Source organism: Bombina bombina, chromosome 6 (assembly GCF_027579735.1).
Source record: "Bombina bombina isolate aBomBom1 chromosome 6, aBomBom1.pri, whole genome shotgun sequence".
NCBI classification, from domain to species: domain Eukaryota; kingdom Metazoa; phylum Chordata; class Amphibia; order Anura; family Bombinatoridae; genus Bombina; species Bombina bombina.
This window is the reverse complement of record NC_069504.1, coordinates 509813132-509826048: the sequence shown is the minus strand read 5'-3', so window position 1 is coordinate 509826048 and position 12917 is coordinate 509813132. Positions and strand designations below refer to the sequence as shown.

General features: G+C 32.5%; 1 protein-coding gene across 1 annotated transcript; it reads left to right on the top strand.

The window, feature by feature from the left end:
• The first annotated feature begins 9315 nt into the window (after positions 1-9315).
• On the top strand, positions 9316-10266 carry LOC128664493 (proto-oncogene Mas-like). Its single transcript, XM_053719316.1, has one exon. It carries the CDS (start codon positions 9316-9318, stop codon positions 10264-10266), a length of 951 nt encoding a protein of 316 aa, XP_053575291.1.
• Positions 10267-12917: the final 2651 nt, after the last annotated feature.

Below are 12917 nucleotides of genomic sequence, written 5' to 3'. Positions count from 1 at the left end.
CAGACACATAGGTATGTTTCAGTGTCTGACCTACATCTAATACAGGACCTGTATTTCCATTACGAAATGATATATATCCTTGCGTTAGTAATCAATTATTTGTATGACAATTTTACAGTTACGTATGCAGTCACTTCACTTTTAGATACTTAAGTATGTTTCAATGTCTGACTAGCATTTCAATTTTCGATGTATTTTTTATGTACAATGATTCTTTATACGTTTATGGTAATGTACTCCCTGTTAAACTCCCTGTTGAAACACACCCACTGGGAGTCATTTTTCAACCAATGAAGACAAGCCACATGGTATTTAAACTCTCATACAACTGAAATGAACATCTTAATAAAGGCCTAAGGGGCTGAAACGCGTAGACCTGCTCATATATACCCCAATCAATTTTTGAGAGTGGTTTCTACATGCGTAATTCCGAAACCATGATCTATCATTTAACTCTGTCAAAAACACCGAAAAATCTATTGTTCATTTTGACTGATAAACGTTCACACCTGTGATTCGAAACTTGATCTACTGAATCGGAACAGGTAGTAGGACCTGGAGGTTCAGCCGCAATAACTGTCGAGGCTGCCAGAAAAAACCCCGGTCCCAGCATCTACCGTCAAACGCCTTCAAACACCGGAAGACACGTACTCCGGTTAAGAATTATTGTCACTTCTCAGTTGTTTACACAGAGTCGGGTGAGAGATATCCGACTGCTGAGGTTATTGCACATGGATTTACGGTAACATTAAAATCACTGTCACAGAGGAGATCACTGAACTATTTGCTACTCCTGCTATTACGCACAGATACAGACATTTATCAATGAATTTATTTTGAATAAGTGCGCAACTCTTTTTAATATAACTATCTGATGTTTTAACTTATTGCTTTTATATGTAACGTGAATACGTTACTTTGCGCAACACTGTTTATTGTACTTGATGCCGGCATCTATATTTATATTGTATCCTTTTACATTGTATAAAATCTATTTTCTACCAATTTAATTAGCATTTACTTTATTTTTAATACACATTATTAATTTAGTATCACTATTTTATAAGCAATATATGCTTTAACATCTGTTTTAGTGACATGAGATGATTATTGACCACACAGGCAACACATATGAATTTTCTCTATACTCTCAGGTGAAAGCCACACATACATATTATTTATCATTTTCTGTATGCTTTTTAGCGCTATCCCTCATTTTCTTGATTTGTAAACATACATTTTGTTTCCCCATAGGAATTAATGGGCTGCGTTACGGAGCTTTTCGCTGCTTTTTTGCAGTTGTTAGACTTTTTGTCAGCTGGCTCTCCCCATTGATGTCTATGGGGAAATCATGCACAAGCACGTACAACCAGCTCACCGCTCACTTAAGCAGCGCTGGTATTGGAGTGACGTGTGGAGCTCAATTTTGCTCTACGCTCACTTCTTGCCTGTCAACGCCGGGTTGATAAAAACCCATAATACCAGCGCTGCAGGTAAGTGAGCAGTGAGAATAACGTGCAAGTTAGCACCGCACCCCTGTTACCGCAAAACTCAGAATCTAGCTGTTTGCTCTGATTTTCAGACTCCTAACCAAGCCCCAAAGTTTTATGAGAATACCGTCAGCTACTTACTCCAGCTTGTTCCTGTTTGTGTAAAGGGTCTTTACATATGCAAAAGAAGGGGGAGTGTCTTATTTCCCACTTGCAGTGGACTTTCCAACTACCTTTTCAACAGAGCTAAACTGAGAGCTTCTAAGTAAGTTTTAAAAACAGTTTTATACTAGATTTATATATCAGTATCTGTGCATCTTATTCTTTATAGTAGTGTCTATTACATGCAGTTATATGAAAATGAGTGTATACTGTCCCTTTAAAATGAATTTGAAGAAATATACAAGTTTTTTGTTACTGACAAATATTTGTTTTATGTTCTATTAATACATTATTTGACAAACTAATGAAGTAAAAGTATTTTGAGAAAATATCCTATAAACAAACAATCAAGATTTTTTTTTAATTGTCAGTAAAAGCTTCCTAAAATAATCTATCCACAAAACTAATAAAAGATGTATAAAAAATGTGTAGGTTGACATACAAGTATGACTAACAAATGTCCACATTCGTATCAGAGCACAGTTGGCAATAGGTCTACTATTTATTTCTCTTTAACTGCTTTTTTTTCTGCATATATCAGAATAAACTGTTTTATAGAGGAAGCTTTATATTTTTTTTGAATTTTCATTACTTTGTTCTGTAATATTTTACAAGAAGTGAAATGAGATGTTGCTTCATTGTTTACAATAGAGATTAACTCACAACTAGCGGATTTGATGATGAGTGGGTACAAATCTTTGTGAATTACAGAGTGGATTTTATTCTGAGATATAAGTTTCACAAATGAGTTTTAATGAATCTAGACCACTCTGTGCTGTTAATAAGATCATTAAAATAGTGTGTTATATTATCCAATTCTGTTACTTAACAGCTCTTCTGTAGTATTGTTTACATATTTCATTATCAGAAGTTTTCCGAGTCTTGAACATCCTGAATATTGTTTATGTTAAGGAGCCAAACAGTTAGCTTTGTTTGTAAATGACATAAAGTTTACCTAAACTTCCCCAATTTTCTTGGAGACTATACTACATTATCCAGAGAACATTTATATTATTGTTGTCTTAATTCTATCTGTTTAGCACTTAGCCTGCCCTCACCCTTTAGTTTTGTAATAACATTTGTAATAAAATTTATTTCTGTTTTGTTTTTTCAGCTTTCTTCCCTTGTGCATTCTTTACAGAGATTTTTTCAATTGTTTGGATTGGCTTGTTTTGCCAGTTTCATGACAGGTTTTGAAAAACTAAATGTGTTTAGTTTTCATTTGTTTCTTTTAAGACTATGACGATGGACGATCATAAAATTACACATCTAACATTCAGTCAAAGTGTTGCAGGTCAAATATTTTTTTATTTCAATTAAAGTATTGCTTTTTGTATCATTCTTTTCTGCTCCCTCTACATTTCTCCATTTTGTTTTTCAAATATTTTCTACATTATCAACTAGAGACTTTATCCAACACATATAGTATATAATAAGCGGCTCTTTCATGATATTACCATAGCAGTTTAGGCTGACAGTAAATTCAATAAGATATTTGGGTAGAATGCAAAATCCAAACCAGAGAAGATTTATATATTAATACATATGATGTTATAAAGCTCTCTGGTCAGACAATATTATCTCAGTTATATCAGTACCGAGAGGCCTTCACATTTTTTAGACAAGACTCATTTTAGCTTGAGAGCGGTTTATTTCACTATGCAGGGTTCTGTATGTGAAGAAGAGACACCTTAATTATATAATCTCTGTGTGTTACATATTTTCACATCTATCTTTCACAATTATATATACAGTATTTATATTATTGTCTCACTTTTCAATACTTTATTCTTTTTCATTTTTTCTTAGTTTTATGTTACTTTACTGTATGTTTTTAGCTTGTTTCTTCACTAAAACCATGTCATGCCCTCTTTCATCTTTTTTTTCTTTTTGTTGACCTCCTTCTATCATAACTCATTCTTTTTCCCCATTCTTTTACCCTCTTCACACTGCTTGTATGCACACATGAGCTATTGTCGCCATTTTGTGGGAGTTTTTTTCTTCCAGCCTTCCTCAGCTTCCTTCACCTCAGTTTCCCTCATAACTCCTCCTACTTGTTTATAGTAGATTTATTGATTTTAATTGGCTTTATTAGTATTTTAAAGTTTTCTATCCCGTGGTGGGAATTTATCAGTCAGATAATTAATTTGAATATTCTGTATTTTATTATTTATTTAGCTCTTTTTTTTCAAAATATGTAATACTTACTTATTCCTGATGATACTTATTTATCCCTGATAGTTTTAGAAATATAACAATATGATTTTTAGTTTTCCTATAAATAATTTATTTTCACTATTTCTAAAAATACAGAAAATACAACTCTTCTCACAAAACAATCAGTCCAAAAAATGATCAATATCTCATTAAGTAAACTTATGATGCACCTGTCAAATCTAATTTCATTACAGCAATCTGGCAGCTCTAGGAAATCTATTAATATAAAGAGACCTTCTGTGGCTGTAAAAGCAAGCAAAAAGTTAATTAGTAGCTCTTGTCAGTTATTATGACACCACATTTGCTTGAAGCGAAGGAACAAAAACAACTGAAAAATTAACCCTAACTCCTAAGGGGCTACAAATGGGAGGTCCCAAACCTACTATTAAACCGAATTTCAGATATTTTCAAATGTAACTTTTACTTACTCCTCAGAATGTGATAACTCCCCAAAGGTATTGACTATTCAGAAAAAGATTTAAAATGTTCTCATACTTCTAATTATTCCTAAAAATCCAGAAATGTAACAAATATTTTAAAAATCTAAACACCAAGATGAAGTGGTGCCCCTAATTAGATATCACTAAATTTGTGGATTTTTATATAAAAAATACCTCTTAAAAACAAACCATAAAAAATAAAAAGACTCTATTACCCCAGAAGTTGACCCTAAAAAATTCAAAGGGTAACTGGTTACAAATGGAAAAAAGATATGAACAAGTCCTGGAAAGTATGTCAAGATAAACTCCTAGACACAGTGGTGCCTCTTACTATATCAGAACAAGCAGTTATGGATAATACTTTATTGGACTGTGTTTCATTGGTAATACTAATGCTGTCATGAGATTTGAAATACAGAGAGGTATTCTATTGAAATCAATCCTAAAATATGTGACTTTGCTACTAATAAATTAGCTACAGACTCTAATGGCCTTCATTCTGGCGATACATTTTTAAAAGATTTAAATCAGTTTGTTAATACATTCACTATCTTGAATAAAGTTAGAACTTCTGTAAATAAATTTTTTTTATCCCCAAATTTCCTCGGACAGGGATAGGAATGGTAGAGGCAAATCATTGGAATCAAAGAGGTTCATGCTCCAGAGCAGGATCTTGCTTTCATTTAGATATTTCCTCTGGTACCCCTTTCAATGCTTTCTTTCCCAGTCAAAATTCGGGGCAAACTCACCATTTAAGGCCAGAATTGAAATTGTATCACTTCATATTACTGGGTTCTCCAATCAGTAAGAGGAGTTCAGATGAAGTTCACCATTCTACCAATTAAAATAATAAAAGAAATGCTATAAAATTGTCTCAGACAGACAAAATTCTGGTTTGAAACAAAGACTTTGGGGCCTATTTATTAATGTGCGAGTGGACATGATACAATGTAGCGTATCATGTCCGCCTTACATTGATAAATGCCAACAGCATACACTGTCGGCATTTATCATTGCACAAGTCAATCGTCCTCTAGCAGGGGGTGTCAATCAACCTGATCATATTCGATCGGGTTGATTTCTGTCCGCGGCCTCAGAGAAGGCGGACAAGTTATGGAGCAGCAGTCTTTAGACTGCTATGTCATAACTTCTGTTTCTGGTGAGCCTTCCGGCTCCATTTGGAGCTTGATAATTTGGCCCCTTTATGTAAAACAAGCTATTGAACCCTTTTTTCATCCCCTGTCATTTACCTGAGCAATCAATTTTTGTTAACAAAAGAAAAACTGACAATACAGGCCAGTCATAAATCTAAGATCCTAAAATATTGATGTTGCATATCATTAATTCAAAATGGAGGGCATTCATGCCTCCGTTACACTGATTAATTTGTGCATCTAGATATTACAGCTTTAACTGTCTCAATCACTCAGCAAAACATGAAATATCTTACTTTTGTTTGGAATGGTCAAATATGAGATTTTACATTTTCTTTCTACCTTGACTAAGCCCCCTGGAGATTTAAAAAAACCTAAAAACAAAAAAAAATTCTGAAATCTGTGGTAGTTTGATGGACCCACTTCCAGGAATTAATCTTATACTTTTTCTCATTTTGTGGTACATATATACCTGGGCGTATCCAGAGCATTCAGGTAAAGTGTATTGCACTGTGAAAAAGTGTCAGACAGGGCCGACTGGGATAAAAAATAAATAAAGGATTTTAAAGCAAAGCAGGCCACTTACCCCCCTTTTTGTTATTCAACTATACTCCAAAATTGACAAGTATAAACGTACTATTTTGATTTACAAAATCATTTATAGTTTGTAACACTTTTCTCCCTCTATTTGTAAATTGGTTGTTATTTAATAGTGAAAAAAAGTGAAATGTAAAAAAAAGGAGATATTGGCGATCACATATAAATAAATGACAAATGCTTATTGCTCATTATCCTGTTTCACATCACTCAACATATATATCTGATCACTTGTCATCACATCTAAGCTGCACTATTAGAGAAAATAGCTACAAAGTTGGCAGAATTCACTGACTACTCTCTTTAGCTTTACCAGTTCATGTGTTATTTTATTCTGTTGATTAACTAAAGATTCCTATCTCTCTATTTTAGTGAGTAAGCTACATAACATTACATAGGAATTAGTGAAGCAGAAGACGATAGAAAGTGTGAGGGAACTGTGGATGGCGTTTAGTGAAATTACCTAGAAATAGCATAAATCAGGGCTTCAGGCCCCAGGACCACTAACAGTCCAACATTGTAATATTACCTAAAGTTAGCTAGCATGCATGGTTACTCAGCAGCTAACTATATTACTGGTGCTGAATTTAAGAAAACATTAAAAATCCGTGGCTTTGGAGCTGACTCATGGGACTCAGCAGAGGTGACCAGATAAACATAATCAAGAAAGTTTTCTAGGGGTGTTTGAAAACCATGCAAAGTTTGCTAAAAAAATATTACAGTTTTCAAGGCTTTTGAATATTTCACATGCCAAAATGTTTGCAATTGCAACATGATCTTTAATTGCTGATACATACTTTATATAAATAAAAACTGACTATAGTGTCTATATGTTGTTAAACGTATTTTATTAATATCCATAAAAAAAAGAAATAGTAAATTATTAGGAACATTGTAAATAACAAAATGAAAAACTAACACACCCTTATTGAATAAGTCTGCACGTCCTGAACAACTAATACTTTGTTGATGCACCTTTTGCATTTACAGCTCTCTTTAGGTCATTCCACAGTTTTTCGATGGGATTGAGGTCTGGTCTCTGACTGGGCCATTCCAAGACTTTAATTTTCCTTTTCTGAAGCAATCATGTATTAATTGACTTGGATGTGTGCTTTGGGTCAATTTTTATGTTGGAATGTGAAATTCCTCTTCATCTTCAGCTTTTTGACAGATGCCAGCAAATTTTGTGTGATTTTTGGAGTTATTCATAGTCCCATTTTTCTTGACAAGAGCCCCTGACCCAGCTGAATAGAAGCAGCTCCAAAACATGATGCTACACCACCATGCTCCAAAATTGGTATAGTGTTAATTGGATAATGAGCTTTATTGGCTTTGTGCCAAACAAATCTTTAACAATTTAGGCTTAAAAGTTTTGCCTGTGTCCTGTAAGACCATAACACATTTTCCCACATGGTTTGAGTAACTGAATGAATCTTCTGACATCATTTAAATGGGGTTGGATGTTCCTTTAATGCCAGAAGTTTCTGCAGCTTCTTTAGTGTTACTGTTGACCTCTTGGTTGCCTCACTGATAAGTTTTCTTTTCGTCTTCTCATCAACTTTGGAGGGTTGTCCTGATCTTTGCAATGTTTCTGTTACCCCATTTTCTCCACTTATTGATGATGGTTTTGACAGTGTAACATAGAACATACATATTATTTTATATCAGTCTCCTGATATTTACTTTACAACAATTAGCTCTGGCAGTTTCTTTGGCAAATCTTTGTGGACCATGGTTATCCTAGTAGGATGCAATCCTAAACATTCAAGCAAATCCTACAGAAACAGCTGACTTTAATATGGATTTAATCAGAATCACTTTCATTTATGGCAGGTGTATGCTATTTACCCATAGGCATGATTTAGAATGTGATTGGTTGACTGTGATCACAAATAGAACCCCAATTATGAATGGGTGGGCAGATTTATGCAATCAGGGTGTTTTAATTTAATTATTTGTTTATTTCGCTGGAATTTTATTTTTTGAAATATCACATTACAAGTGTAAAAAGTCTCACATTTACATTGTTGTCATTTCTGTCTTTACGTTTCAAAAATCTTCCATTTCATAAGGGTATGTAGACTGTTTATATCCACTGTATGTTAAATTATCATGTAGGTTGCTGTGGGTGGCATCCGATCTCTGTCTATGTGCTTCCTTCATCTTGTCTGTAGAGTTCATGATAACTGAATATCTCATCGACCTGGCTTGACTCCAATGTCGTTGTTTTTTAGGTATCTTATTGCTTTCCTTTTCCTGGATGTTAACATGAAATAGTTTTTTTTTCTGTCTGATGATTTGTACCATATCTCTCAATTTTTTCTATGTTTGTGTCCTATTGGAAGTTGTATCTTGGAATACGAGTCAAGTTAGATTTGATTTTGGGCAAAACAGATTCTTATTTTATTATGCCATTGGGCTGCAGCTCATACTTATAATGGAACTATTTCTTAAATAAAAGCTTTGAAGATAAAAGGCAGCCATGTTCACACATCCATAAACGCTTGCCCCTGACACTGTATGCAGAAAAAAAATATTTCACAGTTATTTTAATTAAAGTATCAGCATTTATATCCATATGTTTGGATTAATAAAATCTTCAATTTCTCTTAAGTTTTAGAAAAAACAATAATGTCAGAGGTTGCATGCAAAAACATTTTGCTAGCATGCCCCACCTACCATTTATAAAACCAAAAAGAAAAAGCACTCCAGAAAAGGGTGCACACAACATATGGACTTAGGAGCAATTTATAAAAAATGAAATTATTGTTTCTGGCACTCCTGGGTAGGGTTTAAAGTTTAAACATTATTTCAATACACCTGAAACTTTAAACAAGACATATATTTTGGACAAAGTATTATAAGACTGCAAACCATGCCAAAGTAATCCTGATATGCTATAAACAGTTTTAATATATCTGCCTTGTTGTGGCAGGTCCATCTCCACCAGATGAGCTATGGAATTGTCCCAACCAGCCAGTATCCAGCAGTACCAGTTGTGTAAAAAGATGGATCTCTGCTATCTAACCTTAAATTTAAAAATCATTTACTTAAACATTATGCAAAGGCTAAATATGTTGAACTCTTGCTCTTTTTATTTATTTATTGTACTACTATTATTATTATTTAATTTTTTTATGTAACAATATCCAAGTGAGCAAATTAATTCAATTTTACTGCTTTTTTTCTCTTTCTTTACAGGGTTGTGGCAATCAACACTAATCTTCTGAACAATACATTCAATCACTATTCATCATGAATAATAATACTACACAAGGAGCTAATGGTACGGTGAAGATGTCATTTGCACATTATTCCATTGTTGCAAGCTTTGCTATGATACTTAGCCTTTTTGGACTTATTGGAAATGGAATCGTCTTCTGGATTCTCGTGTTTAAGATGAAAAGGAACAAATACACTGTGTACATTCTAAATCTTGCAATTGCAGACTTTCTCTACCTTTTCTTTGTGGCTATCACTATGATATTAATGGTAGATCAAATATTAAATAGGAGAAGTCCATCAAAAGAACTTCTTACAAGCTTAGAAATCATGTATGACTTTGGATATATCTCAGGCATGTTATTCCTAACAGCAATAAGTGTAGAGAGATGTCTGTCTGTTCTTTTCCCTATATGGCATAAATGCTACAGACCTAAACACTTATCTACCTTTGTGTGTGGATTACTCTGGGCAATTGGTGCATTTTTATCTCTTGCTGATAATTTAGGCTGTCCACCAGAATTTTTCAGCACAGGCACAAGTGAATGCACAGCTTTACAAATATTTTCAACTGTACTGACATTTGGTATCTTAATTCCTTTGATGCTTTTGTCCAGTTTTATTTTAGTCTATGTGATAAAAACAACATCCCAAACATGTAGACCCCCCAAAATCTATGTAGCTATTATACTTACTGTTTGTGTCTTCTTGATTTCTGTTGCACCAATAAGGTTGATGTGGATTTTCCTTTATTTTAAGATGTTGCCCAACAACTTTCAGACTCTTGCATTTTTCTTTTCAAGCACTTATTGTACTGTGTTTAATAGCAGTGCAAATCCCTTCATATACTTCTTTGTGGGGAGGCAGAAGAAAAAAAGGTTTGGAGGTTCAATTAATGAAGCTTTCAGTAGAGTCTTTAAAGATGATGATACAGAACAGACAACTGACTATGATAGAAATACCTCAGTTACAAGCATAAAATAATACTGTGCTGAAAGGGGCCACTTTTAATGTTGCAGAAACATGTGCACTTCAGTTACCCTAACTCTAAGTAATGTGAAAGATCAGAAGGCAAACATTCATGCTGGAGACGTACAGATGTATTCTAAGAGCATCTCATTATTTGTAATGAGTTTTTCATTTTGTTGTGACATTTAGAACCACTATAGATTAAATATGTTCCTTCTGTTACCCACTCTGTATATTCAGATACTTAGTTAAATGAAACTATTTATATAGCACAAGCAATGGTCATAGTTTCTGTTGATAAAACTACTATAGCTATTCTCTATATGTGGGATAAGAGTAGAGTAATAGTAATAAGGCTGCTGCATTCTTTACTTCTAAGCAGTGTGAATAACTGACTAAATGACACTCAGAGAATTGAGCATATAGGGAGGCAAGAAGCAAATCAGTTGTTCTCTTTACAGTGAATTATTAGCTTTTGACCATTTGAATGGTCTGCAAAGTATACTTAACTATTCTATAATGCCCTGTTATGACTTAATTATTATTAATTATTATTTATTTTTTATGTTCTACGCAGTTAGTAATGACTTATTGTGGAGTGTTGATGCCCTTGTACACTTATTAGGTCATAGTTGATTAGTTAGTTGGTCTTTTTCTAGAGTCATCTCTACACAAAAAAATCAGAATAATTTAAATAATAAATGTTAGTATAAATCAGTAGGCTTCTAATAATATTTTAAAAAATATGTTTATGTTGTACTGCTTTTTGTTGCAAAATGTGTTTGCAAAAGGTCATTGAATTTCATAATTTTATTGTAATTGCACATTACAACTCTTGCAATATATATATATATATATATATATATATATATATATATATATATATATACTGTATATATACAGTATATATATACTGTATATATATATATATATATTTTATTATTATTTTTTATTTTAACAGCACTTTAAGTGGTCTAATGCACATTATTCTAAAAAAGGATATACCACTTTAGCTTTATCTTTAGCTTTACCACTAGATAAACTAGATCATACAGTATATATATATATATATATATATATATATATTATTTTTATTTTTGTTTCAAACTTTAATTTGTGGCTGTATTATGTGTGTTATGCTCTCTGTTGTTGATACATTACTAGTAAATATATTTTTTATTATCATAGATATAATAAGTTTAATATGTGTAACTTTGTTTGTGTCCCTTGTTATATTTTCATAGTTAAATATTTCCTTATTCTACATCTTCAATGTACAGTAATAACTTCTAAAATATAGTACTTTTTATTGGGTGTCATTTGTGTGTTGTATCTCAACTACGGAACTTGTGCAGCTATTTTCTGAAATAAAAAGTTGGGATGTTTCTATAACACATATTCCCCATAGTTGATTCTGTAGGGGAAAAAAATCTACTGGAATTGAATAAAATAAAAGGAAGAAAAGGAGCCTCATGCTGCAGTTATCAACCAAACACAAAGACACAATCTTCAAAATGAATAGTTAAAAACAGGAAGCACCTATCTGCTGCTTTAGGAGCAGGCTGGGTCCTCTTGGATGGCCAGAAAACTGACCACTGGCTCTCTCATGTGCTGGATACTATTTAGAAACTGGAACATGCAGTGAGCAAAACGACTGGACATGTTTTTTTTTTAAAAATGTTATATATATATACAGTATAAGGCCCCTTTGTATAAATATCTTTCTCAAGGTATTCATATTTTTTTTTAAATTTAATCTAACCTAGTGGTTTTTAAAACATCTTTACTACTTTACTAGTTGCATAATAAAAATGTTGTCAATAATCATTCATAGTTTATATATTTAACTTAAATATTATTAGCACAGTTATCCAGTATCATACTTTAAAAACAATATGTTACCAGTATCTTTTATTCATGTTGATTTTGATGCAGATTGGAGCACATTCCTCCTTTGGTTATTTTTTAATGACATATTTGGCTACTGATGTCTTGTATATAAAGGATAATAACTTATTTTAAGCACATGAGAATCTGTTAAAAAAATAATTTTTAAAATGTGCTCCTTTAGATACAACAAAGAAAAATTACTTTATGTCTCTTTACACACAACCTGCATTTCAACATTCCTGGCAACTTCATAATCTAATGTATTGCCTAAAAAAATGACTGATAATAACAACAATAATTTAATTCCCAAAAATGCATATACCGTAAAAAAACAAAACAATGCTTTTTCCTAAGCATTTTATGTTGCAAAAAATCAACAGAAACATTTCATAATAGAATAGAAGAATTAGTACTAGTCAGTCAGCTCTTCAGCTATATTCTTTACTAATGTATTTTAATATTTTGTTGAATTTCATATTTTATTTTAGTACAAGCTTTTGGAACAACTGATTCACTGTTTTTAAAAGACTGCCAATTTCTTCCTTTAATATATATATATATATTCTTTGGTAGTAAACACAACGTTGCAGTCTTCATTGTAAATAACATAAATATTACTATACCACCAAGGATGTTTTGAAACAGATCACACAAGATATGTTCAAAATACAAGTTGTAAACCTATTTTGTGTATATATTTTGGGTTTTTTCTTGCACAACCCATTCCGTTGCAATGCTGTTTGTTAAGACTTTAAAACAAGTTTAAGTTTCTGAAA

Bases quoted from the DNA above. Each gene is read 5' to 3' on its own strand.
- LOC128664493 (XM_053719316.1), top strand. From the start codon at position 9,316: ATGAATAATAATACTACACAAGGAGCTAATGGTACGGTGAAGATGTCA.